At 48.1% G+C, this 26,365-nt stretch overlaps 1 protein-coding gene across 2 annotated transcripts in view; it reads right to left on the reverse strand.

The window, feature by feature from the left end:
• The window catches only part of Tnfrsf11a (TNF receptor superfamily member 11a), an 82,478-nt gene extending 56,980 nt beyond the window's left edge, over nt 1–25,498 (reverse strand). For both annotated transcript variants that reach the window (XM_041648978.1, XM_041648977.1), the window contains exon 1: nt 25,339–25,498. In XM_041648978.1, the coding sequence (XP_041504912.1) occupies nt 25,339–25,416 (78 nt within the window). In that variant the 5' untranslated portion in view covers nt 25,417–25,498. The remainder of the gene's footprint in view (nt 1–25,338) is intronic.
• Nucleotides 25,499–26,365: the final 867 nt, after the last annotated feature.

Here is a 26,365-nt window from a genome sequence, read left to right on the forward strand (position 1 = left end):
ACTTGTGGGACTCCTAGCAGTGAGCTCAGAGGCTGCCCCTAATGCTTTGGCTGGCTTTGGGGAACCTATTCCTTTTACTGAATTGCCTTGCTTTGCCTTAATTCAAGGGCACGAGCTTAGTCCTACTGTAACTTGCTATGCCATATTTTGTTGATACCCGTGGAAGACGTGCCCTTTTCTGAACAGAAACAGAAGAGTGGTTGGGGGTAAGGGGAAGATAAGGGACAGAATGGGAGAGGAGGGAGGAGATATTGCAGTCAGGAAGTAAAATAAATGAATAAATGTAGTTTAAAAAAAAGAAGTGGAACCCACTTCTTCCATGTCAGTGGGGACCCCACTTCTCCCATGTCAGTGGGGATCTGCTCCATAAACTCATACAGAAATGCAATGAGCCAATCATATGGCCAAACCAAGGCATTCACTTTGATAAGCTTCCTATGACACTGAAGGATATTTAACACTGCTTACCTCCCAGGATGCCAAAAAAATTTAAAAGTCAAAACAGCGAAGACTTGGAAGCACTTTGGGGGTTAAGCCTGAGCGCCTGTTGCCTGGTGGAGTCCAGCTAAGGTGCCATCTCTTTTCCAGGCTTAAGGCTTCGAAACTGAAATGGCCCCTTCTTGCTCATGGTTTGAACTTACTCCCCAGATGGTGGCACTGTTTGGGGAGTTGGGGTCGAGCTGGCAGCAGTCAGTGACCAGCACAGGCCTCAGAGTCCTCACTTCCCTTTCTGCTTCCTGGTCTGCTGTGACATAAGCATCTGGTCACAGCCTTCTCCCTCCCTGCCATGATGGAGTGATCCCTATGACACCCTGAGCCAAAAGGAATCCTTCTTCCCTTTGGGTTGTTTCTGTCAGGCAGTGTGTTCATAAATAATGTAACTGATACCTACTCCAAATCAGTATGACTCTGATACAACACAAAATGGCCACGTCCCCCATGATTGCCACAGTCTTGAGCTGTCTCCTTTAATTTTTCAGTGTGAGAAGGCAGCAACAAACACAGTGACAAGCAGTCGTGTTAGAAGGAAAACTGAATAGCCAGCAATAGCTGAGCAGACCGGCACATTGCGTGGACAGCTCGCTATGTTTCCGACCTCTCCACACAAGTCACAGACTGCCCCATGGGATTCAGAGATAAATGTTAAATACCTACAGAGGAGCCTGACCTCCACAGAGGAAGGCCAGGGAAGTTCTGAGAGACCTGGCAGTGAGCTCAGGACATTCACATCAGCCAGATTAGGACACAGATACCGGAAACCAGAGGGCGTTAGGAAGCTGGGTCAGGGACAACTTTGTAAAACAGGCGATCAGAGAGGGTGTGGACATGGAGAGCAGTGTTAGAGAGGAAACGCAGGAGCCAAGCCTGCCAAGAGATGCCTGTTGCTGCGATGTGGCATATGAAGGTACCAGCCACGGTCTGATTGGATTTGAGGCCTACTGAATACAGGAGACATTCATGTCTAATATGGTAAATTTGGCCAAGAGTTGGTAACTGGAGAGATCATAGGCTTTAGGGGAGAAACCACAATTGTGTTTTGTTATATAGACATGTGTTTAAAACTGCCTTATAAACATCCACTTTTTGTTATTGATTTGGTTTTTTTCAAGACAGGGTTTCTTTGTGTAGCTCTGGCTGTCCTGAAACTCACTCTGTAGACCAGGCAGGCCTTGAATTCAGAGACCTGCCTGCCTCTGTCTCCCAAGTGTTGGGATTAACAGTATGTCCCACCATCACTCAGCCTAAACATGTTTACACCCCTAGGTTAGCACTGCTGTGAGCCTTCCTCTCATTGCAAAAGACAACAGCTAATGAAGAGACTCAGAACTTGATGCAGTACCAAGACTAAGGGATGGTGGAAAATGATCAGCTCTAAATGGGACATCTATGCCACCCTTTCCCAGGGGACATCACAGAAGATTGTGGGAGAAGAGGGACATGAAAGATCCAGAGACTGAGGGGTAGTGCTGGGCATGACATCATCATCTCATTCATGAACTCGCCATAGCTGTGGTTACCCACAAAGGAGCTGCACAAAACTGAGCCTGTCACAGGTTCACCAAGGAAATGGAAAGGGCTTGTGAGGCCCCATCCCTCCCTGAGTTAATGGTTACTGGAGGAGGGAAGCTGCTGTCTTTAAGGGTATAGCTACTAATAAGTTGTCCATATTCCAGTAACTTCCCGCTTACGCCATGCAAGCCACCATAATGAAGCTTAGTGGGTCACATACACAAAGAAACGCATGGAAGGAGGCTGGGACTTGCTAGGAAAAATCTAGAGTTCTGTGGGGTGGGGGTGAATGAAAGGGAATATTGAGGGGGTGAAAATGAATGAAATCATATATATATATATGCATGAGACTATTAAAGAATTTTTAAAAAGAGTAATGTGAGAAAAGAACAAAGAGAGTTATCCTTGGTCAAGATCAAAATCAAAGAGAGTTTATTTGCCTATTGGCCATCTTGGAAGGAAAATGTGAAGATAATAGGACTTGGAAGAGACACATAAGTCATTTATGGAAAATTATTTTATCAAGCCTTCTGGCCTGGCAGCGGATCAAGGAAGACAGTAAAGGAGGCCCATGAGGAGGTCCCGTTCCGTTACCAGAAGGACTGAAGAGGGGATGGCTGAACTGAACTTGCTTCTCAGACCTGGCTCTCACGCTCCTAGACTTCAGGTTCCGTGAATGGGTGCTCCACACGTTCGCCTGGGATGGGGCCCTCGGGACACCACAGCAAGCCCAGCAGAACTTAGCAGAAACAGCCGAGACAAGATCTCCAGCTCTCCCTTGGGCCCTCCCATTCTCTCTTCTCTTATAGGATTCCATTTCCCTGGAGGGAGCTGAGCCTCTTTTCTGGTCCCAGTGGCCCCCTCATCAAAGGGACGAGCAGAAGCAAGAAGCAAAACTGATGCGGCTGATGCAGACTTCATCAGACAGGACTTGTCTGCACCTAAGGATGTGAACACTCGTGTACATTGATGACAAAGGCAGATGTGTGGGCGGCTGCACTTCAGACAACAAATGTTATCAACTGCTTCTGACCCATTAAGAAAGCAGCAATGGTGTCTGTCAGATAAGCACACACTTTTCCTGGGTGACACTCACAGGAAGGTACTTTTTAGGGGAATTTGGCAGAAGAGCTGAAGCGGCTGCTCGGAAGCATTGTGATGGTCCAGCCTGCGCATTGGACTATTGAACATCATCCCCCAGAATACGGAGTGTACTTGAGTCCACATCCAGGACAGAAGTGATTATCTCTGCACCAGGTCCAAGTGTAACTCAGGCTTTAGCCCTCCTCATGAACACGCGCGGGCACACACACACACACACACACACACACAATCACTATTCTCTGAAACCACTACCTGACCCAACTCGAAAATAGATTTTACAAGTTATTCCTTCAAACCCATTTCTCCTCTCAAACATTTGCCTTTCTATAGCTCTGTGTGCACACAGTTTCTCTGAAAAATTAGGTATTACATAACTCACACATCATAAACATAACCTCTTAAAGATTGCCAGACTTGATTTTAGTATATCCCCACAGGCATATAGACTGGACACTGCTGTCCAGTCCTGGAACATGATTGTCCTAGTAGCCTGGACCTTGCTATCAGGCTGGTCTTTAATTCAGAGATCTGTCTGCCTCTTCCCCGTGAGTATTGGGATTAAAGGCATGCACTGCTTCTCCCTGCTAACCTGCCACAGTTTAGTTTTATTTATTGGTGGTGTGTGTGTGTGCAGGTGTCTTCCAGTTAAACACCTGGGTTCCGGCTCTTCCTGCTGTGCCCCTCCTTTTGTCTGCAGGACTCTATTTCTCACCACCAGCAGTGGGCAAGAGCCCAGACACGCACTAAGGGCCCCTCCCAGAGCTGTGACTCATTTGAGAGACAGACACATCAGAATCACTGCTTAGGGACCAGGCTGTTTGTAGGGAGTTGGATTGGGGGTATTTTGGGGACTACAAACTGACCTGTCATTCTTAGAAATCTTAGAAAACTCCTAACCACCAGGCAGTGTATTGAGAAGGCCCTACTACATTTTAATCAATACGCTAGAAAATTCTATATAGTTCACACAATAAGCATCTACTAACCTAAGAAAATATTTCCCTGACTTCACCAGAACGATTAACGCCTGTGAACAGGACACACTTCCATGTAGGGCCTCCCGTGGCAAGGCGGTATCGTATGCTTAGTTTTTCTGTCTCCTTACCATGTGGTTTTTGGTTTGTGTGCTTTTGTTTCAGAGCAGAGAAGCTGGTGTTTGGCTTAACCACTGACATAATCTTCTAGAAGAAAAATGTCCACATTTTTCTTGGGAAGAGATAATAAATTATAAGTAAGTGTCTGGGGTCACAAGACATAAAGGTACTTGTTGCCAAGTCTGACAACTGAGTTTGATTCCCAGGACACATGTGGTGGAAAGAGAACAAGTTGTCCTCTGACCTACACGCACGCACACACATGCACGTGCACATACACATACACACACCACACACACACGCAGACACACATGCACATACAAACACACCACACATATTTACATACACACCACACACACATGTGCACATACACAAGCATGTACACACAAATATATATCATATATACTTACACATGCATACACACCACATACATGCACACACATGCACGCACATGCACATACACACACCACACATACTTACACATACATACACACCACACACACACGCACACACACAAGCATGTACACACCACATACAAACACATACCACACATAACACACACACGAAAGAAATGTAATAAACATTTTTTATAAGTCTCTGCGGATCTATGTTCCTCTACAATAAAGCCATAAGCTGAAGAAATGTTTCTGTTTCAGAGCCAGGAGGACCTGTTTGTAGAACCCTGAAGGAGAGCTGTCTTTAACCCATGTCTCAGGCTGTTAGCCAGCCCAACTGCAGGGAAACTCATGATGTGTACTCAAATAGCTTTCTTCTCCAGTGAAAATTAACATGGCATAGAACAACACAGGAGCCCTCTCTGTCAACTCAGAGGAAAAGAACCTTATCCAGGCCCGATGGGGGCTTTCCATAGATTGTATTTTATAAAATGTCATCTGTCTGTGACATATTTGAGAGATTGGTCATAATTTCAGAAAGGATGGCATCAAATTTCTAAATGTTATAGTAGAAATAAACCATGTGGGTTGTAGTAATATGGGGCAGCAGGTTTTTTTTTTTTTTTTTTTTTTTTTTAAAGAAACCATTAATTGAGAAAAGCAACACTTTGTTCCTAGTCCTTCTAGTTTGGGGAATTCTTCCACAGGCTGACGAGGTTCCATGCCCAGAGCCAACACAAAGGTGGAAGGAGAAACAGAACACTAAAAATTATCCTCTGAATTCCGTACCTGAGCAACGCACCCCACACTGCACACACAAAAATAATAGATAAAAGTTTAAAGAATCCTCTCTAGGCACTATTGGGACTGATCCTATTAAGAAAAGGAAACAGAAATCACCAGTGACTGCACTCCAGACAGTGAGAATTCCCCTACTATGAATGGCTCACCCCGAGAAAGAACTTCTCTCGGAGCCACCTAGAAGTAAACAAACCAACGCAAGACAGCATTTAAAGATCTGAGCAACCTACAAACAAATGTTTTCATTTCTTCTTTTTCTCTGTTGTTGTTTCTTTGCTTGAGACAGGGTCCTTTCCGCCATGACTGGTCTGGAACTCACTATGTTGACCAGACTGGCCTGGAGCTCACAGAGCTCTGCCTGCCTCTGTTTCTCATGTAATGGGATGGATGACAAACAAGCTGCTCTCTTCCTCAACTGTTTTCCTCCCCCTGCTAAGGAGAGAGCCAGGAAGGCCAAAACACTTCCCTCACAAGTAGTTCTCCTGATGTGCCGACACACGGACCTTCCACCTGAGGTGTTCAGGGGCCAACACACGGACCTTCCAACTGAGGTGTTTAGGAGCTGACACAGGGACCTTTTACCTGAGGTGTTCAGGGGCTGACACACGGACCTTCCACCTGAGGTGTTTAGGAGCTGACACACGGACCTTCCAACTGAGGTGTTTAGGAGCTGACACACGGACCTTTTACCTGAGGTGTTCAGGGGCTGACACACGGACCTTCCATCTGAGGTGTTCAAGGGGCCAACACACGGACCTTCCACCTGAGGTGTTCAGGGGCTGACACACGGACCTCCCACCTGAGGTGTTCAGGGGCTGACACATGGACCTTCCAACTGAGGTGTTCAAGGGGCCAACACACGGACCTTCCAACCGAGGTGCTCAGGGCTACCTTCTCCTTAGCTGCTTCCTCCGAAGCTTCCACTGCCCTCCTCTATGTTATGTGGCTTTCTGATTTGTTGTTGTATTTGCTTTATTGTTTGTGTTCTTCACAGGGCTGGGAATGGAGTCCAGCCTCTGGCAGGCCAGACAGGGGCTCATCAATGAGCGACATCCAGCCCCGGCTTGTTCTCCGCAGGAGTCACATGACTGTAGGTGGAAGGACAGCATCCCACTCGTGTTTCCTGGTTAGATGTGCTTAAACGGAATGAAGTGGCACCGAGGTCTTTGTAGTCCCAAAGTCAGATACGATCAGTTTTTCTAGGGGAAAAAAATGAAATACTGGCAGATGTCGGATCTGACCAGAAGAAATACAGAGACTGTGGCTGCAGAATTCACAGTGGAGGAGGGGGTGTGGTGACTGAGGCTGACCAGAAGGTCTCCCAGGACAGGCTTGGTGGCTCTTGAAATGGAACTTTCAGTTTGCTCCAGACAGAACAACACAACACCCAGTATTACATTTCTATAACTTGAGAATCAAAAAACCAAAAATTAAAAGAAAAAAAAACCTCTAAATGTTCACAGCAGTGCTCATAATTCTGCCCATCAAGCTGCAGTGAGAGCCAGGTGCAATAATCCATGACAGTGACTCGATGCGAGCTCGCGGCGACCGTCCAGAAGCTGAAAGCCCTCTCCAATAGACGGTGAGCACAGGATTGCTTAACAGCTGTCATGCTGAGCGCGCTGGCACAGAGGGCTGTTTCCTTGCCCACCTGAGCGGAACTTGCAGGTATCAATCACCCGCACCCACGCCTTCCCGGGAGGTCAAAGTGCAGGAAAGAAGGCACCAGATACTGGAGGCCTGGCAGTTCCCACGCACTTGCTTCCTTTAGCAGGGTCCCAGCAGACGAGGCTGAAGGACAGGAGGTTTCAGGGGCACAGCCAGGCTATGACCTGCCTCACTGAGAACCTCACAAGTGGCCAGTCACTTCTGTAGTTTTGTGCCTGGGATTCAGTGAGCTGTGAGAGCACTTGGGTATAGGCAAGAGTTTGCCCCGTTCATCTGCTGATAAAGCGATTGTTAGATTCTATCTGCCCTTGACTCTTGTTAAATAGGACATTGATTGAGTTATGACCAGATGCCCGTCTAGACGTTCTCACTTTGCATAAACATTTTAACTCTGTTTTCACTCTTACAGATGTGGTGAAAACGGATAGAAGACTCACTTTTCTTTTGTACAAACAAAAACTGCATCTCACATTTCTGAGGAGCATTGAAGAGGCCTGTATGGAAACTATGCCATGAACCGAGGAAGCAGTGAGGTCAGGAAATTGTCTGGAGATCACTGGTGTATCCCAATGTGCCTCTGTGCTAGTGTTCGCCCCACCTGATAGACCACGAGTTACAGAGCCTTTCGGGAATGTGGAACCCCAGGTTATCCCAGTGGTACAGGGCAGTGGATTCAGAATGGGAGAGGTAGACTGGGATCTGCACAGTGGCAGGCGGGGCTAGCCCACTGCAGCAAACCTCTGGCTCCCCTCAGCAGCACTACACACAGCAAACACGGGCAACTGTGGCACGCCCAGAGTGACCAAACACAACCTATGTCAAATAAGACGCGGCTCTTAGAGGAAAATCTCCTACCCACGCGTGATTCACAGAGCTGTGTTAGGTGCAGTTTGTTTGAGATGGCTGTGAGAAAGAAGATCTCACAAACCCTGTATTTTCCCTGATCCTCAAAGACTGAGACATTCGGAAATGACTTTGATGCCTGTGTCCAGGGCTGACCTCCAAGACTTCAGCTTGGCGGTGCTTCATCCCAGCTGGGTGGCTCCTCCCAGCGACACTGACAGTCTCTCCCCATACACACGCCATTCTGTAGAGGGCTTGGGGCAGTGCTCACAGATTTTTTTTGCAGTTACAAGAAAAGGCCATGGTTTTGGTATTGTTACTTGTTTTTTTTTTTAATTTAATTTAATTTCTATGTCTGAGATCTGTCTAGTCTGGATCTAATCAGAGGTCACCTTCTTTTCAAATTTGTCACCATCACACTATCAAAGGCATCAGTGCTGAGCTCCAGTGTTGGCCAGAATCATGATTAGATGACAGGCCTGTCTCTGCCCCCACAGACCTTTTAGTAGCAGGTAGACACAGACACAAGGGCAGAAAAGAAACCCAATGTAGAGCCCTCACAACAGCCAACCACTGGAAAGGCCCGAGGAAGGAAGGAAAGCATGTTCCGGGCACCCGGTTGGAGTCCAAACCTTCCCTGGGTGTGTATGTGCTAGAAGCAGAAGAAGGGAAGTAGATGCCAAGGGGGAAGACTCACCGAGGAGGCTACCACTCCCTGGATGGAGAGAGGAAGGGCTGAGGCAGAGAGAAGGATGGAAGGAAAGGCAGAACAAGATGGGGTACATGAAGGCAGATGTAGGACTTATCCTGGACCTAGCAGGCTCTCAACTCGAGAGGAGAATACACAGGATACTTGGCCTTCCAGGGAGGGGCGGCAAAGGCAGTATGGGAGGGAGGGAGAGCTTGTTCTTTTGAGTGACTCCATGACTCACACTACAAGGGCTGCTAAGACCCAACAGGCAGTAGGAAGGTGGTCAGTCCTTTGGGACACGTGAAGAACTAGGATACCGAGCTCCACCAGGGAGGACTGGAGGGCAAAGGTTGGACGGAGCAAACATTCCAGCAGTAAAGGTTGCTTCCCATTATGACATGCAGGAGTTGGCTCTCTTATGTTTGTCCATCCATTGGCATTCTAAACACCTTGTGGGTAATTTACAGTCTAGTGTATGATGAAGTGGCCTGAGCTGACTTGCTCTCTTCACCCAAAAATACCCTACAAAATCATTCAAACAAAGAGGTTTGAATCTTCATGTTCACTTTAAGAACACCATGAAACTGCTTTGACTATCAACGGCATGGGTATCTGAAAAGCCACCAAGAATCTGAAAGATGTGACTTTAAAAAAGCAATGTGTAGCCGGGCATGGTGGTGCACACCTTTAATCCCAGCTCTTGGGATGCAGAGGCAAATGGATCTCTGAGTTTGAGGTGAGCCTGGTCTACAAAGTGAGTTCCAGGGCAGCCAGAGCTATACTGAGAAACCCTGTCTCAAAAACAAAAACAAGAAAAGCAAGACACGCCATTTCAGGTGGTATAATGGTGGAGTCGGGAGGTTTGGCCAGGCTACACGGGGGCTAGACACAGGGCTGGAGAGTCTGCAGCTAAACCATTCAGTTCATGTAGGTGAACAAAGCAGCTGGGGTGTGGGGAAGGACTAACAGAGCTCGTGGCGGGACTGACCTATACATGTGCTCCCCCTGCCACAGTGAGATAATGCATGCACCTAAGCCATGAGAGGAGGTTGCACAGAAGAAAAATACATTCCAGGGAAACTGAGGGAAAAAAAGCTATGGCATGGGGATAAAGTAAGTGCAAATAAAGTTTTTTTAAACATTTATTAAGATAAAATAAAGTTTTTAAATTGTCATTTTTAGTCATCTGAAGTACCCAGTCATAGTCACTAATCATAATCTCAACAATGTGCAACTATTACTTTTGACTTTTCCCAGAAACTTTCATCTTTCCAAACAAACCACTACCGCCATAAAGTAAACACTTCCTCATTCCTTTTCCACCTGCCTCGAAATGTCGGGTTGACTTCCACACAAGTAGAAACACAATGTTTGTTCTTTATTGTCTGGCTTGAGTCACTGAGCAAATATTCAAGATTTGTCCACACTGTATCATGTATGTAACTTCATTTTTATGACTGAATAATATTCTACAAATGGATATACAACACTCTATTTACCCACCTATCTGTTGGTGGATACTTGAGCTGCTTCTACATTCTGGCTACAGTCAGCAATTCTTTGAAGAACAATAGCACACAGTATAGTTCAGTGTGTTATAAATATTTTGGGAGTCTAGCTGGAAGTCATATGGTCATTCCAGGCTTAGTTTTCTAAAGCTTTCCCATGGGGGCTGGTCCACTTTACGTCACACCAACAACATACAAGAGGACCTGCTTTTGTTCCTTTGCCATTCATTGATTATTTTCTTTAATAATTTATTTGAGATAAAGATTGTTTTTCCTGTGCAATAAAAAGCAACGACTTCTATGGTTGGCTTCTAGGAGCTCACTGGCTCACTGATGCCTAGGACACATCTAGGTTTTGCTTCCATTCTAGGGACGCATTGTGAGGACCTAGGAAAACCTACTTAGCCTCACAGACGCCATCTAGAGTGTCATCTTAAGTGACCAACCAGGTGTTGAGCTCAGTTTCAGAAAAAAAAAACATGGAATATGCTGCGGCAGCAAGACACAGCCAATCAGAAGACAGGGCGATAAACGTTACAGTACAGGTGTTCCTCAGACAGCCTGTCAGCAGTCTGTGGTTCACGCCATCGCTTGACCAAAGATTTTAAAGATCACCTTATCCCTTACCCCCGACCCAATCCCAAAACGCCAAGACAAGGAGCTCCCTGCTTGTCTTTTATTTTTTTCCTTTAAAAACTCACCTTCCCCTGAGTTCAGGGCCACATTCCCTTCAACCCTGTGTTGGAGTACTGAGTTGCAGACCAAACTAGAGTTTGCCAACAAAGACCTTTGTGAGCTTGCATGAGAAACCAGCTCTTTGATGGTTTCATTGAGGGTTTTGTGACACGCACATAACATTTGGTGTGTTTATCAGGATCCCAGCCCTAAGCCCCAGCCGAAAGGGTCTACAAGCGGTAGGCAAGTGTCCTCATTTTAGCCTGTCTGCACTCACATTCCTTACTTCAGCCTCTTGTGGCGCACCCGAATCTGTAATTGTGATCAACAGTGGTTAGAGCAGACATGCTGGACAACCGTGATCACAAAGGACTTGGAAGACGTTCCAGGCTCTGTTGGAAAGGACGGAGAGCCCTGCTTCTATTTAATAAAGGATGCCTCAGGTTTGAAGCATGTTTGGGCACACAAGCAAGTCGTTCCCACAGTGTGACAATAAGCTGTCTTTCTGTTTGTCACTGCTTTTACTCTTGTTGGGGCAAACGTTTCCTGTGTTCTCAGTCTCCTGTGGTGTCTGGTTTATCTGTATTTGTGTTCCTGACTTAACGGACACTATGGAAAAATGACTTCTCCCCTAGACTTACTCTTGATCCATTATAAGGATATCAAAGCACAGGCTCACAACCTAGCAATCGTGATGAAAAGTCTAAACTTGTCAAATTTTGCAGGCTGGAATGGCCAGCTTTCAATGCTGGCTGCCCCCAAGGGATCTTTCAACCTGACCATATAGGAGCAGTAGAGGAAACTATCTTCAGGCCACAGGTGGGGCACCCCGACCACTACACAGTTATCTGGAGAGACCTGGTAGAGGACCCCCTTTCCTGGATTAAGCCATTTTTGCCCTGGCAGGTTAAGATCTTGGCCACTGCTGAGAAATATCCACCGTCCAAACCCCTTCAGTCCCCAAGCCTGAGATCCTCCAAGGAGGCAGCACAGAGGAAGAGATTTTTTTTCCCCATCCACTCTACACCCTGAACCCTGGCACATCTATTCCACCACCAGATCCACTGTCAATTCAGGCGGCTCCTTCTCTGCCAACCCTGGCTGCTCGAGAAGGGGGACCAGCCCACCGGACCCATAGCTGCATCCCTGACCTGATGACCACAATCAGTCCCCTCAGGGTAGTGGGACCCCCAGACCAGAATGGGAATCAATCACATCACCACTGCCCCTTTGCCACTAGTTATCTTATAATTGGAGAACCCAAATACACCATTCTCAGAAAACCCTAAGGAACCCATTAGCCTCTTTGAGACAATTCTTCCCACCCATTAACCTACTTGGGATGATTGTCAGCAGCTTTTGTAAGTCCTCTTCACAACGAAGGAAAGAGACCGGATACATATCAAGACCCGGAAATTGGTACCAGACTCTATGGGAGAGCTGACTGCTAACCAGGCTCTCATAGATGCAGCCTTCCCCCTGCATGGGACTTCAGCCCAGCTGAAGGTAGGGGAGTCTCCTGGCTTATCATCAAAGCAGCTGCAAGACGCCCTGCAAATCTGAGTAAGGTCTAGGATGTAAGACAGGAAACAGATGAAAATCCAGAGGTGTTCCTGGAGATCTGATGCAATGATCCAGGTTTTCCTTAACCAGTTAGCTCCAGATATTAAGAGAACATTACAGAGGCTAGAACGCCCCAGAGAGAAGAGCAAGGATTTAGTAGTGGTGGCTCAGAAGCATATAATTGAAGGGATAGTGCAGAAGGAAAGGAAATTAAAAAGGTGCAGGGCAAGAACCAACACCTCACTAATGTGCTGCTGTCGCTACTGTGGAACCAAAGGAGTGCAGGAGGTGACCATGATGCCTTGGGACTGGAGAGGAGGATGAGAAACCAAAAGGTAACAAAGAAAGGCCCTGGCTGGGAAAGCATCAATGTACGTATTGTAAAGAGGAAGAACATTGGGCCAAAGAGTGACCCCCAGAAGGCAACTAGAGGCAACACTAAGGTCCTCAGTCTGCGGGATGTGGACAGCGATTAGGGGAGATGAGGTTCAGCCCCCACTCCCCAAGCCCAGGTTAACCATAAAAGTGGAGGGGAGACTGATGTGGGATTCCCCTCTGTATGCTATGAATATGCTTTATTGCCATTGGTTAATAAAGAAGCTGCTTTGGGCCAATGGCTTAACAGAATATAGCCAGGCTGAAAAGGATATATACAGAGAGTAGGCAGAGTCACAGGGATGCCATGGAGCTTCGGGAAGAGAAAGACAACTATACGCCAGTATCCGTAAACCACAAGCCTCATGATAAAATATAAAATAGTAGAAATGGGTTAATTTAAGCTATTGGCCAAATAGTATTTTAATCAATACAGTTTCTGTGTGATTATTTCAGGTCTGGGCTGCCAGGAAACAAAAGAGCAGCCTCCACCAACAGGAAACCATCTGACTTCATGGTGGACACAAGTAACTCAGTGTTACTGACAGTTGATGGACCCATGACAGATATAAAGACCTGAGTCTGGGTGCCACTGGAATTAACCTTATTCATGGACTACCCAAAGAACAGTGGACTTGGGATAATCCCAGAATTCCCATACCCCTTGTTGGTTCGTGATTTACTGACCAAAATGAAAGCCGAGATATATTTCTCTAATGGAGGGGTTAAATCACTTAATGAGGATGGGAAACCCATTCAGGTATTGGTGACCAGTAGTTTGACTAAAGAGTACAGGTTTCATCAGGTTTCACTGGGCCTGACCCTGGTTGGAGAGATGGCATCAGGAGTTCCAATAAGCTTGGGCCAAAACAGGAGGAATGGGGCTAGCAACTATCTATGTAAGTTAAATCAGGGGCAGATTCAGTCAAGGTTCACCAATAGTCCCTTCCCCTAGAGGCCAAGAAGGGCATCACACCACACATCAGGAGGCTACTGAACTTGGGTGTCCTCAGGTTTGTGCATATCCCCGTTGCCTATCAAGAATTTTTATACTAAAGATTACAGACTGGTCCAGGTCTTATAGCAGGTCAACAAGAGGGTAATTGACATACACCCCACAGGGCCTAACCCATACACCCTACTCAGCTTGATGGCCCCAGACCAGCAATGGTATACTGTCCTGGACCTAAAAGATGCCTCTTCCAGTCTGCCTCTGGACCCCAAGAGCCAACAGTACTTCCCCTTTGAATGGTATGATCCAGAGATCCGGATCGACGGCCAGCTGATGCGGACTAGACTACCATAAGGATCCCCCACCATCTTTGATGGAGCTCTGCATGAGGATCTGGGTGAATACCAAGGACAGAATCCAGATATCAGTTGGGTGCAGCGTGTTGATGACCTGCTGATTGCAGGCGCAGATTGAGAGATTTGCCTAACTGCTGCCAACTCTGGGGGACCTAGGGTGCTGTGCTTCACTCAAGAAAGTCTAAATGTGCAAGTATCAAGTAACGTACCTGGGTACATCTTAAAGGAAGGGCAGTGGTGCTTACGACCCTAACACCTGCCACCCCCCGCAGGTGAGCAGGCTCTGCGGGTTTCTGTATCCTGTGGATCTCAGGCTTCGCAAACTGGCCAAACCCTTACATGAGGCCACCAAAGCAGGGTGCAATTTCACCTGGACTAAGGACCACCAGTGGCCTTGGATAAACTCAAACAAAGCCTGATCTTCAGCCCCGGCACTGGGTCTGAACTATTTCACCAATGGGATAGCCAAGGGAGTCGACCTGGTGATGGCCTATATTCTACCTGTCAAAGAAACCGGACCCTGTGGCAGCTTGATCTTGCCTCCAAATAATGGTGACTACGGTCCAACTGGTCAAAGATGCTGACAAGATGATCTTGGGACAAAGTCTTACCATGCACTTGAGGGAGTTCTTCAAGCAAGCCCCTGAGCAGTGTCAGAATGACCCATTATTAGACTGTTGCTGCCTGAATAACTTTCCAGGTGCCTCAGCTGTGAACCCGGCTACTCTGCTGCCTGATCCTGACCTGAGAGTGTTATTGCATGACTGTTCTGGGATCCTGGTTCAGGTGCACAGCATTAGGTCAGACTTGTGGGGCACCTTATTGCCCGAGGCAGCAGTTATCTGGCATACTGAGGCAGAAAGTACGTGGGGGCAGCCGTCACCACCAAAAAGGAAGTAATATGGGCAGAGTCAATGCCAACTGGGACCTCCACCCAGCAGGCAGAGCTGATTGCCCTAACTAAGGCACCAGAGCTGGGGCAAGGGCAGAGCGTTAACTTCTACATCAACAATGGGTACACTTTGCCATGGCGCATCTGCATGGGGCAATATACAAAGAAAGGGAACTGCTAACCCTGGAAGGAAAAGCCATCAAAAATAGAGACGAGATCCAGGCTCTCCTCAAAGCTGTGTGGTTACCCAAGAAACTGGCCGTCACCTATTGCCCAGGGCACTAGAGAGGGGATGGACCCATACCCAGGGGAAACAACCTGGCAGACAAAACCACCCGGCAGGTGGCACTCCACCTTTGCACATGTACTTGTAGACCCACGGAAACCTAATCTACCCAAGAACCCTGGGCATACTGAGGAAGATGTGGCCCGGATTAAAACCCTCCCTATGACCCAGTATCTAGATGGGTGGTGGAGAGCTGCAGATAGCAAGGTTATCCTGCCTGAACAGCTGGGAAAGAGACTGCACAGCCAGACCACCAGTGCTCTCACATGGGAGCATGGAGGATGCGGGACTTGCTTAGATGGACAAAAATCAAAATCAAAGATGTACAACAAAAAATTATAAATATTGTCACCAACTGTAAAACCTGTCAGCTCACCAATGCTGCTGCCAACCCTAAAAACCCTGTGTCTCAACTCAGAGGAAAGAAGCCTGGAATCTACTGGGAAGTAGACTTCACTGAGGTAACCCCTGGCAAGCATGGCTACAGGTATTTACTAACATTTGTAGATACTTTTTCAGGGTGAACAGAGGCTTTCCCCACCAATATGAAATGGTGCAGGAGGTGGTGAAGAAGTTACTTGAAGACATGCTGCCTATGTATGGTTTTCCCACCATGACAGTGTCAGACAATGAACTGGCTTTTCTGTCCCAGGTAAGTCATAGGTTAGCCACTTTCCTGGGGAGAGATTGCAAGTTGCATTGTACATACAGACCCCAGAGTTCAGGACAGGTAGAAAGGATGAGCAGAATTCTAAGAGACCCTAACTAAATTGACCTTGGAGACTGAAGCAGATTAGGTGGTTCCCCTTCCCTTTGTATAGGGTCAGAAATTCCCCCTAACCAGATAGGGCTTACACCATTTGAAATCATGTCTTGGTCTGTGAGCGTGGAGGGAATGTGGCCTGTGCTGGTGGTGGCAGCAGGGCAGTCATGGTTCAGTACAGTTAGCCGCTGGTGTTGGGGGAGCAGAGAGGAATCGGGGTCCTTGTGCCTGAGGAAGTAGCAGGGAGGAGTCAGTGAGTCACACTCCTTTTCCTTCTGAATCAGAGAGCGACCAGCACACAGAGCCTGGGCTGAAGGCACGCTGCGTACCTTCCCTATCTCTTGTAGCCTTAAAAAGGGGGCATTTTCATCTCTGCTCATCGACACGTCCAGAAAACCTTCAATAAACACATTTTCTACTAGACAACACAGAGAACAGAAATGAGCTCAATCCTGTCTGGCCATTCTGAGAGGGGTTTTGTGCGTGTGTATATGTATATATAGATACACACATGAAAGCCAGGGGTCGACACTGGATATCTTCCTTGATCACTTTACATTTTTATTTCATTTTGATTAAAGGTTTATTTGTGTATATGTTTTACCACACGTGTGTGAGTGTGCATGTGGGCACACATACTTGTGTGCATGCACAGAGGCCAGAAGAAGGTGTCAAGTGTCCTTTTCCAACACTCTGCACCTACTCCTTTGAGGTAGGTCTCTCTGGGAACTCTGGACCGACATTTCTTTTGCTGACTGGAAGGTTGCAAGTCTGAGCAATCCTCCTGAGTCCAGGGACACGGTGCCAGTGAGGTCAGAGGTGTGCATGAGACGCCTGTCTGGTTATGTGGGTGCCGGTCCTCATGTGTGCTCAGGAAGGACTTTAACCATGGAGTCATCTCTCCGGTTCCCAGCCAAAGTTTGTGAGACAGGGTCCCTGACCAGTCCTGAAGCCCTGGGATTCTCTCTCTGCCTCCCCAGAAGTTGGATTCCAGGCACATGCCACCACACCTTGCTTTGTATATGGGTCCAAGGGTTAGGACGTGGGTCCTCTGAGAGTTTGCTGACATCCCTCCAATCAGGGAGGGCTTTCTGCCTCACAGAGGGCTGTGCAAGGTGTTTGCCTGAGGGGCTAAGCTCATGGGCACCAGAGCACTTGCCTGTAAGGAGTTATACCTTTGCCCCCTGCCGATTGTATAATTGTGGGCACATTTCTTAACCTGTGTATGCCCCAGTTTTCTTATCTCCCTGGCAAGTGAGTGGGCAAAACAGATAAAGCCAGCACATGAGTGGCACGTAGGAGGGGTCAACCAGTGGCAAGTGCTTCTAGTTAGTTCAGTAGTCACATCCTGTTGTGAACACAGCACTTAGCACAAACCTTTCCATGAAAGCCATGGCCTAGCACAGCAGCCCCCCTACCTTCATCAGAATTCCTGGAAGAAGGTGATTAGCTGCAGATGACTGGAACCCACCCTACAGCTTCTGGGTCAGGTGTGAGGTTCGCGCAGGGATGATGCTGGGGCCAAAGACCACAGTTGGAGAATTCCTTTCACACAGGCAAAATACAAACCTGGTATACACAACAAGCTAGAACTCAGAGCCACACTCCTTCCACCACTGTCTAGTTCCTACCAAATCCAGTCCTTCTCTCTGGCTAGGCAGTCAAACACCAGACTAGATGAGATCTTCCTCAGGTATGCTCCACTAGCCCCACCTCCATCCTGTCCACCCCATCTCCCTCTCCCTGGTCGGTTAGTTTCTGTCACCTGACACAGACAGGAGTCACCCTGAAAGAGGAAATGTCAGTGAGGGCTTGCCTTCACCAGACTGGCCTGTGGACATGTTCCATGGGGACATTTGCTTGACTAATGATGGATGTGGGATGGCCAGGCTCTCTGTGGATGGTGACCACCCTGGGCAGGTGATCCTGGGTTGGACATGAAGGCAGGCTGAGCAAGTGATGGCTACAAAGCTAGTAAGCAGCACTCCTCTGGTTCCTGGTCTAACTTCTTCCCTAATGATTGTAGTTGGGATGGGTATGTCAAATAAACCCTTTCTTCTCCAAGATGCCTTTGGTCAAACCGTTCTATCGCAGCAAGAGAAGTCGAAGTAGGAGAGCCCAACACCAAATTCCAAGCCTCCACTTCAGTCTTTCTCTGTGCTCCTGGTGTTGCTCAGGTTGGGAGGAAGAATGGGGAGGGTGGTCCTGAGCTGTCGGAGGTCAGAAATGGCTGCGTCCTGACTGTCATCCTTTCTGTAGAACCCTGGGGAGCTTTAGTTTTGGCAGTAAATATCAAATGAACATCAACTGCCTTGACAGGGACAAAACCTTACCAAGAGAGTCAAAAAACCAGCATGGCCAACCTGAGGGTAGGAAAGTAGTGGGTGAGCAACCTTGAACAATAAAAATATTAAAATAAAGAAGACATTGGCCTACCAGTCCTTGTATCCATTAAAGGACAAATTTGAGGAAATGGGGTCAAATGGAGACATGCTGGAGCTAGACAGCTTTGGGGAAGTTCCTGGCATCGGGAATGTTTAAACAATGGCACGGGTTGGTGAGGGCGGAAGTGAATAACTTCACCCAGCTTTAAAGAGAACGTGGGAGCTGTGGCCCAGGTTGTCTGCATCTGACAAGAAAGCAGATAAGCAGCCTGGAAATGGGGTTGCCAACTGCTGGGTTATAAACCAGACCTTTCAGTTGGTGCTAGCGACATTAGATGAAGTAAAAGAGGGTCTGGAGATGGCTCAAGGGGTCAGTGCTGTTGCACACGCACGGGTAACAGGGTTCAGTGCTCAGCACCAAGTAATAAAGCAGGCAGGGCCTCACATGTCTGTGCCCTCAGCACTATGTAAGCTGAAGAAACGAAGGACTCCTGGGCCTTCTGGCTGCCAGCCCAGCTGAGAAATGCTTGTTTTAAAAGAATAAGGTAGAAAGTGATAGACTAGGAGAGCCAGTGTCCTCTTCTCACTGGCACTCGCTCATACACATGTGCATCGCTACATACATGCACATCACACTCACACAAGAAGAAAAGCTAAATAAGGTAAACGGGCCCACTTCCCACTTGGAAGACAGGTCCAAACCCTGACCGGGCCAACCTGCCACACTCGCCGACCGTAGGCAATGCCACGCTGATTTCCCAACTTGCTTGTTTAGGCTGTGCATTCACCAAAAGCTAGTTTTTCTTCCTCATTCTTGATGGAAAGCCTTCAGACTTCTGCTGGTGCAAGGAAGTGGCCCTTGTGTCTCCACCACTCTGAGCAGGCAATGGTAATGAACTTCACTTCTCTGGTAAGCCTTGTAGTCAGTTCTTCCTGAAGCTTGGAAACCTGAAGGTTCAGTCTCTCCAAGGACTTCCATGTCACCTGCTGGCTTGGGAATTTTTTTTCTTGGTGGAATCCAGGAGGAGCTAGGCAGAGAGGAAAGCAACAGCAACCTGCCAGGAAAATGATTTCACAAGGGAGAAGTTCGGGTCCAATACAAACACTGCTTCTTCAGGAAGCAGGCTATCTCCCTGAGGCTGGTGTGTGAGACCAAGGGTCAGGTCACACCTGCTGGGACGCTGTGCCCTGGGGAGGCCACATGCCACTTATCTCTGTCTCTTCAGGGCCTTCAGACCAGGGCTTTCAGCAGGGTTGTCTCAGCACAAAACACCTCTAGGGCAGGAAATGGCTCTGTGGATTCCAAACACACATGGCCTCAGGCTAGCCCTTGGGCCTTTAAATGTTACCTCCGCACTGGGGAAACTCAGGCTAACTCCACTACAGTTCAACACTTTAATCTTCACTTTTTTTTTTTAAGGAAATGTCTGTTTTCACACGAACCTGACAAAGACTGATTTGAACCAAGCGCTTTTCCTCTAATCCAGGTGATGAGCTGCTGTTGCCTGGCCTCAGCTCTGCTAGCCCGGTGTTCTGAGAGGTCTGAGCATTGCATCCCTTGCCACCTGCATGGCAGCTCTGAAATTGCCCCTGCACTCAACTCAACTCCTCTTTCACTATTGCCCTGACTTGATTTGAGCCTTTTCTAGTTCTTCCTTGACCCAAGGCAGAGGCCTCTTTGCTGGCCCACACCAGCCCTGGCTACTCCTCCCCTCACATCTCTCTCCAGACCATGTGCAGTTACAGCTGAACTATTCTGCTTGCACTTAAAGCCTTGAGTGCTGGGTCATGCCTTCTCTCCCTACCCAACACCCTTGAATTCAGGAATGCTGTCCTCTCTAGTTCAGAAAGCATTCCACCAAGAGGTCTCCTGCAGTTCCTGGCCACCCCAGAAGACAGGCTCAACCCTGCCTCTCTTCCCTGGCACCACAGGCGATCTCCCTTGATACTTCAGGTTGGGATCACCCCCACCGAAAACGCTCCACTGTTTATATACGGCTAGAATTCTGGTCTCCTAAGGCTGGGTTTGACCATGGTTCGGTCTCTTTTAGCCTCTGACAGTCTAAATGGTAAGGGGTATTGATCTCGCTATATTAAGTGCCTGCATTTAACCCTCTTTTCCCTCACTGCTCACAGATGAACGCCTGTGCTGCATGCAGCAGTCAAAGCTGAAGACTGATGGCAGCCAACGAAACAAAAGCAGAATAAAGTTGTCATCGTCCAGCTGAAAGAATGTATTCACACCTGCTGACTGCGGCTGCTTTGAGCTGTTTGTCAGAGAGAACGGGAACATGCTGCTGTAGGAACAGCAGTGTCAGCCAGCCCTCTGGTGACAGAGGCAGACCGGGAACTTTGGGAGTCAGGGTGGGGAGGGGTAGAGGTGAGGAGGAGTAGGGTTGGGGGGAGATAGGGCCTGGAAGGGAGCACTGGCAGGAAACACACTTGGTTCATCTCTCAGAATCAGGACAGAAAACACCACAGGACTTCCAACTTCAAAGCACCTGACCAACTGCAGAGGGACCAAGCCTGTTGGCAGAAGCCCACAGCTCCTTCCTGGTTCCTCTGGCCTCAGTGTTTGTGGGCAGACAGTGTGAGTTGAACTTAAACTGTCTTTCTTGCTCTCTAGCAGAGGGTACTCCAGCACCCAGAGGGAATCCTACAGCAAACAAGGGTAAGGATGTGAGCACAGGAAAAAAACACTGCCCTAGACAGAAGCCTATCCCCGAAGGGACACAGTGATAGAGCTAGGGACCCATGGGCTCAAAGGCAGCCAGGGGCCCGACTAGAGAAGACAGGAAGCTACAGGAAGCAGGAGAGAAGCTCCCAGCTCTTGGGAGGCTGGGGAGATGCCTAGGGCATGAAATAGTTAGACAGCCAAGGGCTATCAGGCAAGCACAGACACACAGGAGACAAAAATCACAGACATTCCTAGAATCTACCAAATGTCTGAGGTGGGAAAATTGCTCACTTTTCCCCTATGCACTCCAAAAATAAGAACATTCGACGGGGAGCTTATTTCCCCCTACTTCCCCTGCAGATAAAGTTCACTCAGCACCTCCTCAAAACAGCAGCTCTACGAGCAAGCTGAGTCTGGAACTCCCCTTTCCAGGGCCTCATAAAACAGTGATTTAATGACTCCAGAGACATAACTTTATTGTTACCGTTTTTTCCTCATGTAGGAACAACTGTCGGGTGGACAATGAAAAGGCAGGCTGAGAATGATCTTGTCACAGGTAGTTAGTCCAGAAGGCCAAAGGGAGCGAGGGCAGAGGCATCTGAAATCCTACCAGCCCAAGATCTGAAAGCTTAGAACAGTGTGTCCAGGTTCTCAAACAAACAGCTAATCCACACCCAGGCTTCCCAACTGAAATGAGAGGGTGTGCCATGGAGTACAAACACAGTCACACCCTAGGGGATTTCCTCGGAGGGGTCCCCTGAAGGCTTTTCCAGGGTCTACTCGTTTATTCGTCTACCCTACTACCTCAGTACGGGCCACGTCTGTGTTATCTCAAAACTATAAAAGTTTAATAGCTCATCTGTTTGGTGCATTTCCTGAATTCAGAGCCTTGAGGTAATCTGTAAGGTCATAAACACTGGGTTTTTCATTGGCAAGATCCCTTTATGTCTAAACCACAGGCACCATCCCCTTGACCTAGAAAGTTCTCTTCCTGACCCACCTATTGGATCCTTTCTTCTCTGAAGCTTGATTTCTCCATCCTCCAAAGACTATTTGAGAAAATCTTCCCAAAGCTCCCTCCTCCTCCACTGTGTTTTTCTTATCACATACTTTATTACCACCACAGCTTCTTCCGACCACCACAGATTCTCCCTACCATCAGATTCTCCCACTGTCTTTGCTGTCACATACTTCTTTATTAACACCACAGCTTCATCCGACCACCACAGATTCTCCCTACCACCACAGACTCTCCCTACCATCCCAGCTTCTCCCTACCATCACAGACTCTCCCCTACCATCACAGCTTCTCCCTACCATCACAGCTTCTCCCACTGTCTTTGCCATTTAACTATAACCTGGGCAGATTCAATTCTGCATTTGTCCTGTTTCTTAAGAGCATGGTTTACAATCTGCAATTGTCCACTGATGGCATCAGCCCTGAAGCCTTAGGGAACCTGGTGAACGTATGCATAGTTATCTCGATGACAAGTGTGCAACTGAATAAATAGCCAAGCTAGCAACACAGGAACTTAGGGCTTTTTAAAAGCATATCTTCATTAGCTCTGAAAACAAATTCAATTGCAAACACAGGCAGACAGATACAAGATAGGGACTGTCACTGGGGAGGAGAGACACAAGCAAAGCACCCAAGAGCACCTTAGGTCACCTGAGTGGAAATGGTTGATGCAGAAGTCTGTGTATGATTCAAAGGCATTCAATCAACGTTCACTGTGAATCTTCATTGTTGTAGTGTCATTTAAATGGTAACTTGAATTTTAGTAGCACATATTGCCAGTAGACTTACTGGGGAGCAATAAACTGTCCTCTTTGGCAGTGAAATGGCTCATCAGGCAATACCTGGCACTAAGCTTGCTGATCTGAGCTCTGTCCTCAGACCCACAAGTTGGAAGGACAGAGCAGTCCCCAGGTTGCTTATGCTTTGACCCAGTGGTCCTCAATCTTCTTAATGCTATGACCCTTTAATATAGTTCTTCGTGTCATGGTGACTCTGAACCATAAAATTATTTTCATTGCTACTTCATAACTATAATTTTGCTACTGTAATGAATCATAATGTAAATATCTGATATTTAGGATATTTGCAGGATATCTGATAGGCAACACTGTGAAAGGGTCATTTGACCCCCAAAGGGGTTGAGGCCCACAAGTTGAGAACCATTCACTACAAGTCTGATCTCTAGCCCACCCTTCATATTTAAAACATGATTTTGTTACAAATAAAAATTGTATATAATTAAAATGACTTAAAGAAAAGCTGAAGGGAAATAGATGTTAGAGACAGGATAATCTGAGAGATCTATTTATACCACATACCCTCAGTCCATTGTGCCCACAAATTCTGCACACAATTCAAACTGCTGATAAAGACAATTTAAAATCTGTGACTATGCTGAGCATATAGCAACTTTCGTGTTATTGTTCACTAAATAAAACAGTACAGCAAGTGACCCACACATCACGCGACTTGTCATCCGGAGATGAGAAGAGCATATGAAGCTGGAGACACACCTCAGCGGTGGAATGCTGGTTCTCATGTCCTGGGCTCTGGGTTCCATCCCCAGCATGGTCAAGAACACATCCAGTACATGCATACACTCAAACACACATACAAAATACGAGAAGTGCTGGCTAATTCCAAACGCTTTGCTATTTCGTTACTGGAATCAAATGCGTGTACTTTTTTTCTTTTTTCCATTTTGCTGTGTGGTCAGGCAGGTTTTTTCCTGGGCAGCTAGCGGTTCACTGGAGACCCAGTTTTTTAGTTCAGACAAGGTAGCTCCATGTCTGACCTGTTGAACACTTCATTAAGCTTAAAGTAGTAAATTTCACTAGGTTGTAGTGGCTTCTTTTCCCTCGGCCACTCTAAGAGACCCATTCTCAGAGAGAATGGGAATAAAGTAGAATGTATCTTTACTAGAATCAAGTTCTGCTCCAACTGGGAACGCATTCGCACAGTTTCTGTTCTGATTCCAGCTAAGCCACCTTTCTCCTCTCTCTTCCCCCCAGATCCCCAGGGCAGTGACATCCACAGAAGGCTAAGACTGATGTTTAACGAGATCTAAAGCTGCTGAGCCGAGAAACCTCACTGACATTTCTCTTCCTTCAGAGGAACTCCCAGGCACACTAGGCGTTTCAAGTGTTGGATGTATAAGCTTCATTGCCCTGAACAGCTAGATCTTCCAGGACAGAAATGAACATTTAGCTTCATGCTTTAAATGTCTGAATGATGTGGAAAAGAAATTACTCTTAGGAACCCCAATCGAGCCCCTAAGTTGCCAGCAGCCCAAACTCTATCACACACTAGCGGCTCCTTAGTGCGGCGGCGCGGGGTACAGGATGGACCCGAGGGGGCTCAGGGATCTGGGAGCTCTTCCTGAGTGGGGATTTGGCTGCAGGGAGGGGGTTCTCCACAACCAACTTTTGCCTCCTTCTCTAGGCTGCTGATGGTGTCTGCAGAGCTCCAGAAAGACCCTAGATTCTGAGTACTGCTTACTCCTGTGATCTCATTTCCATTGCCACTGGGCCCCAGACCCATGTCAGGAGGAAGCAAGGGTTGCTAGGCTTGTTCCTGGCATCAATAATGGCTCAAGGCGCACCACTACCCTACTTTCAACCATTGCAAAGACATATTTCATCCTAACATGGTCAAAGGTTTCTAAGCACAAGCAATTCCTGTCGATCCATGAGCTGTTTGTAGGGAGGAGGGAAGAAAGGAAGACACGAAAAGGAAAGCTTGTCACCTTTGCCAAAGAAACTTTCAAATTCTACCTTCCTGGACTTTTAGGATATCCCTCCTACACCTCTTCTTCCTCCTAGGGGAGATGGAGGAAAAACTAAGACAGAGGAAAGTGTGAAGGCCAAGACAGGCACTCCCCGCTCCCAGGAATTCACACGGATTGTAAGGAGACCCCCATGGGAGTAGTGTTTAGGAAGGGGTCACTAACAAGGTCTGTAGATACGATCTTCTTGAGTCACGTTAGCCACAGGCAGGAGGTACCTACTAGCTGCACCCTGAGAACCAAAGCACCATCAGAGCTCCGCGCTCTGCAGATCCCCTGTCTGAGTCGGGGTTCCATAAACCTCTTCCTTCCAAGTCCCAGGATCCCTCCAGTTGTCGTTCCCTCGCTCCACGCTCCAGCTGGGGTCTCCGCACCTACTCACCCCCTCACCCGAACTCCCAGTCTCGGCTAGTGCCTGTGGGGCGGCTGTGCCAGGAGAACTGGACCTTGGTTGGGGGGGGGGGGGGGGCGGCGGGCGACGGTGGTGCGGGTCCTTACCTGCAGCGGGACGAGCAGCAAACCTAGCGCTTGTAGCAGCACTGACAGCGGGCGGCGCCGCCAGGCGCGCGAGGCCATGGCGCGGTGCGGGCCAGCTGGGCGCACGGCCTCTGTGGCCCCCGGGGCGTCACCGCCCTCCACCCGCCTGGTCCCGCCCCGCGCGCCCGGCTCCGCCTCGCACCTGCCCCCGCGCCGCCGTCCGAGTCCGCCAGGGGGTGCCGGAGCGTGGGCTGCTGGGGTTAGGAGCACCTGTGGCTTTGACAGTCCACGCGCGCTCCAGACCTACGCTGTGCGCCGCCCTGCTGTCCCCAGGCACTGAGCTCTCGGGGTGCAGCTTCCCGCGGGCAGGCCCTAGACAACCCCACCAAGGTTGCCATTCACCTTTCTTGGACCCTGCCTTCCTGCCAGCCTGCAGAAGGTGCATCCCTCTTGGGGTTTCCTTAACTACAATTAAAGAATTTGCACAATCTAGTGTCCACACCCCCCCTCCCCAATCCTTTACACAATCCGAATCTTTCCCTTATCCTGGCATTCTGGCTGCTTCCAGCAGCTGCTTTCTCTTGGCTCTCCTCGACCTTCACTCCCTCTGCCACACCCTGAGCAAGCTCCCCAGGTAGACACTTGGCACCATGCTTGACGAAGCCCTTCACCAGAACCGCCAAGTCACTGCCTCTAATACCGAACTAGTTTAATGTCTGGGATGTGGGATGTAGCAATCCTGTTGTGTTTGTGGCTTCTTATTGCTGCTTTCCGGGTTTGTTTTCCTCCAAATTCCAGGTCAGTGTTGGCTACACTGGTACACCCCTGCCCATGTTGTAACAGTGAGAGGAAGATCCTTGTCTCCAGTCAATAGAAACACTGTTTTCAATTCCTTGGGTGCCAGCTTTTCGCCCACCATCTTAATGACTTTCTGTCTACTTCTGAGAAACTGTGGACAGTTCTAACAAGGAAGAGTAGGTTTGTCTATTGTTCCTTACAGTTCTGTCAGCTTTTCACGCCCTTGAACGTCTTTAGGACCTAAAGATGT

The sequence above is a fragment of the Microtus oregoni genome, unplaced genomic scaffold (assembly GCF_018167655.1).
Source record: "Microtus oregoni isolate MIOR12 unplaced genomic scaffold, Mior012 000003F_ref0000135, whole genome shotgun sequence".
NCBI lineage: Eukaryota > Metazoa > Chordata > Mammalia > Rodentia > Cricetidae > Microtus > Microtus oregoni.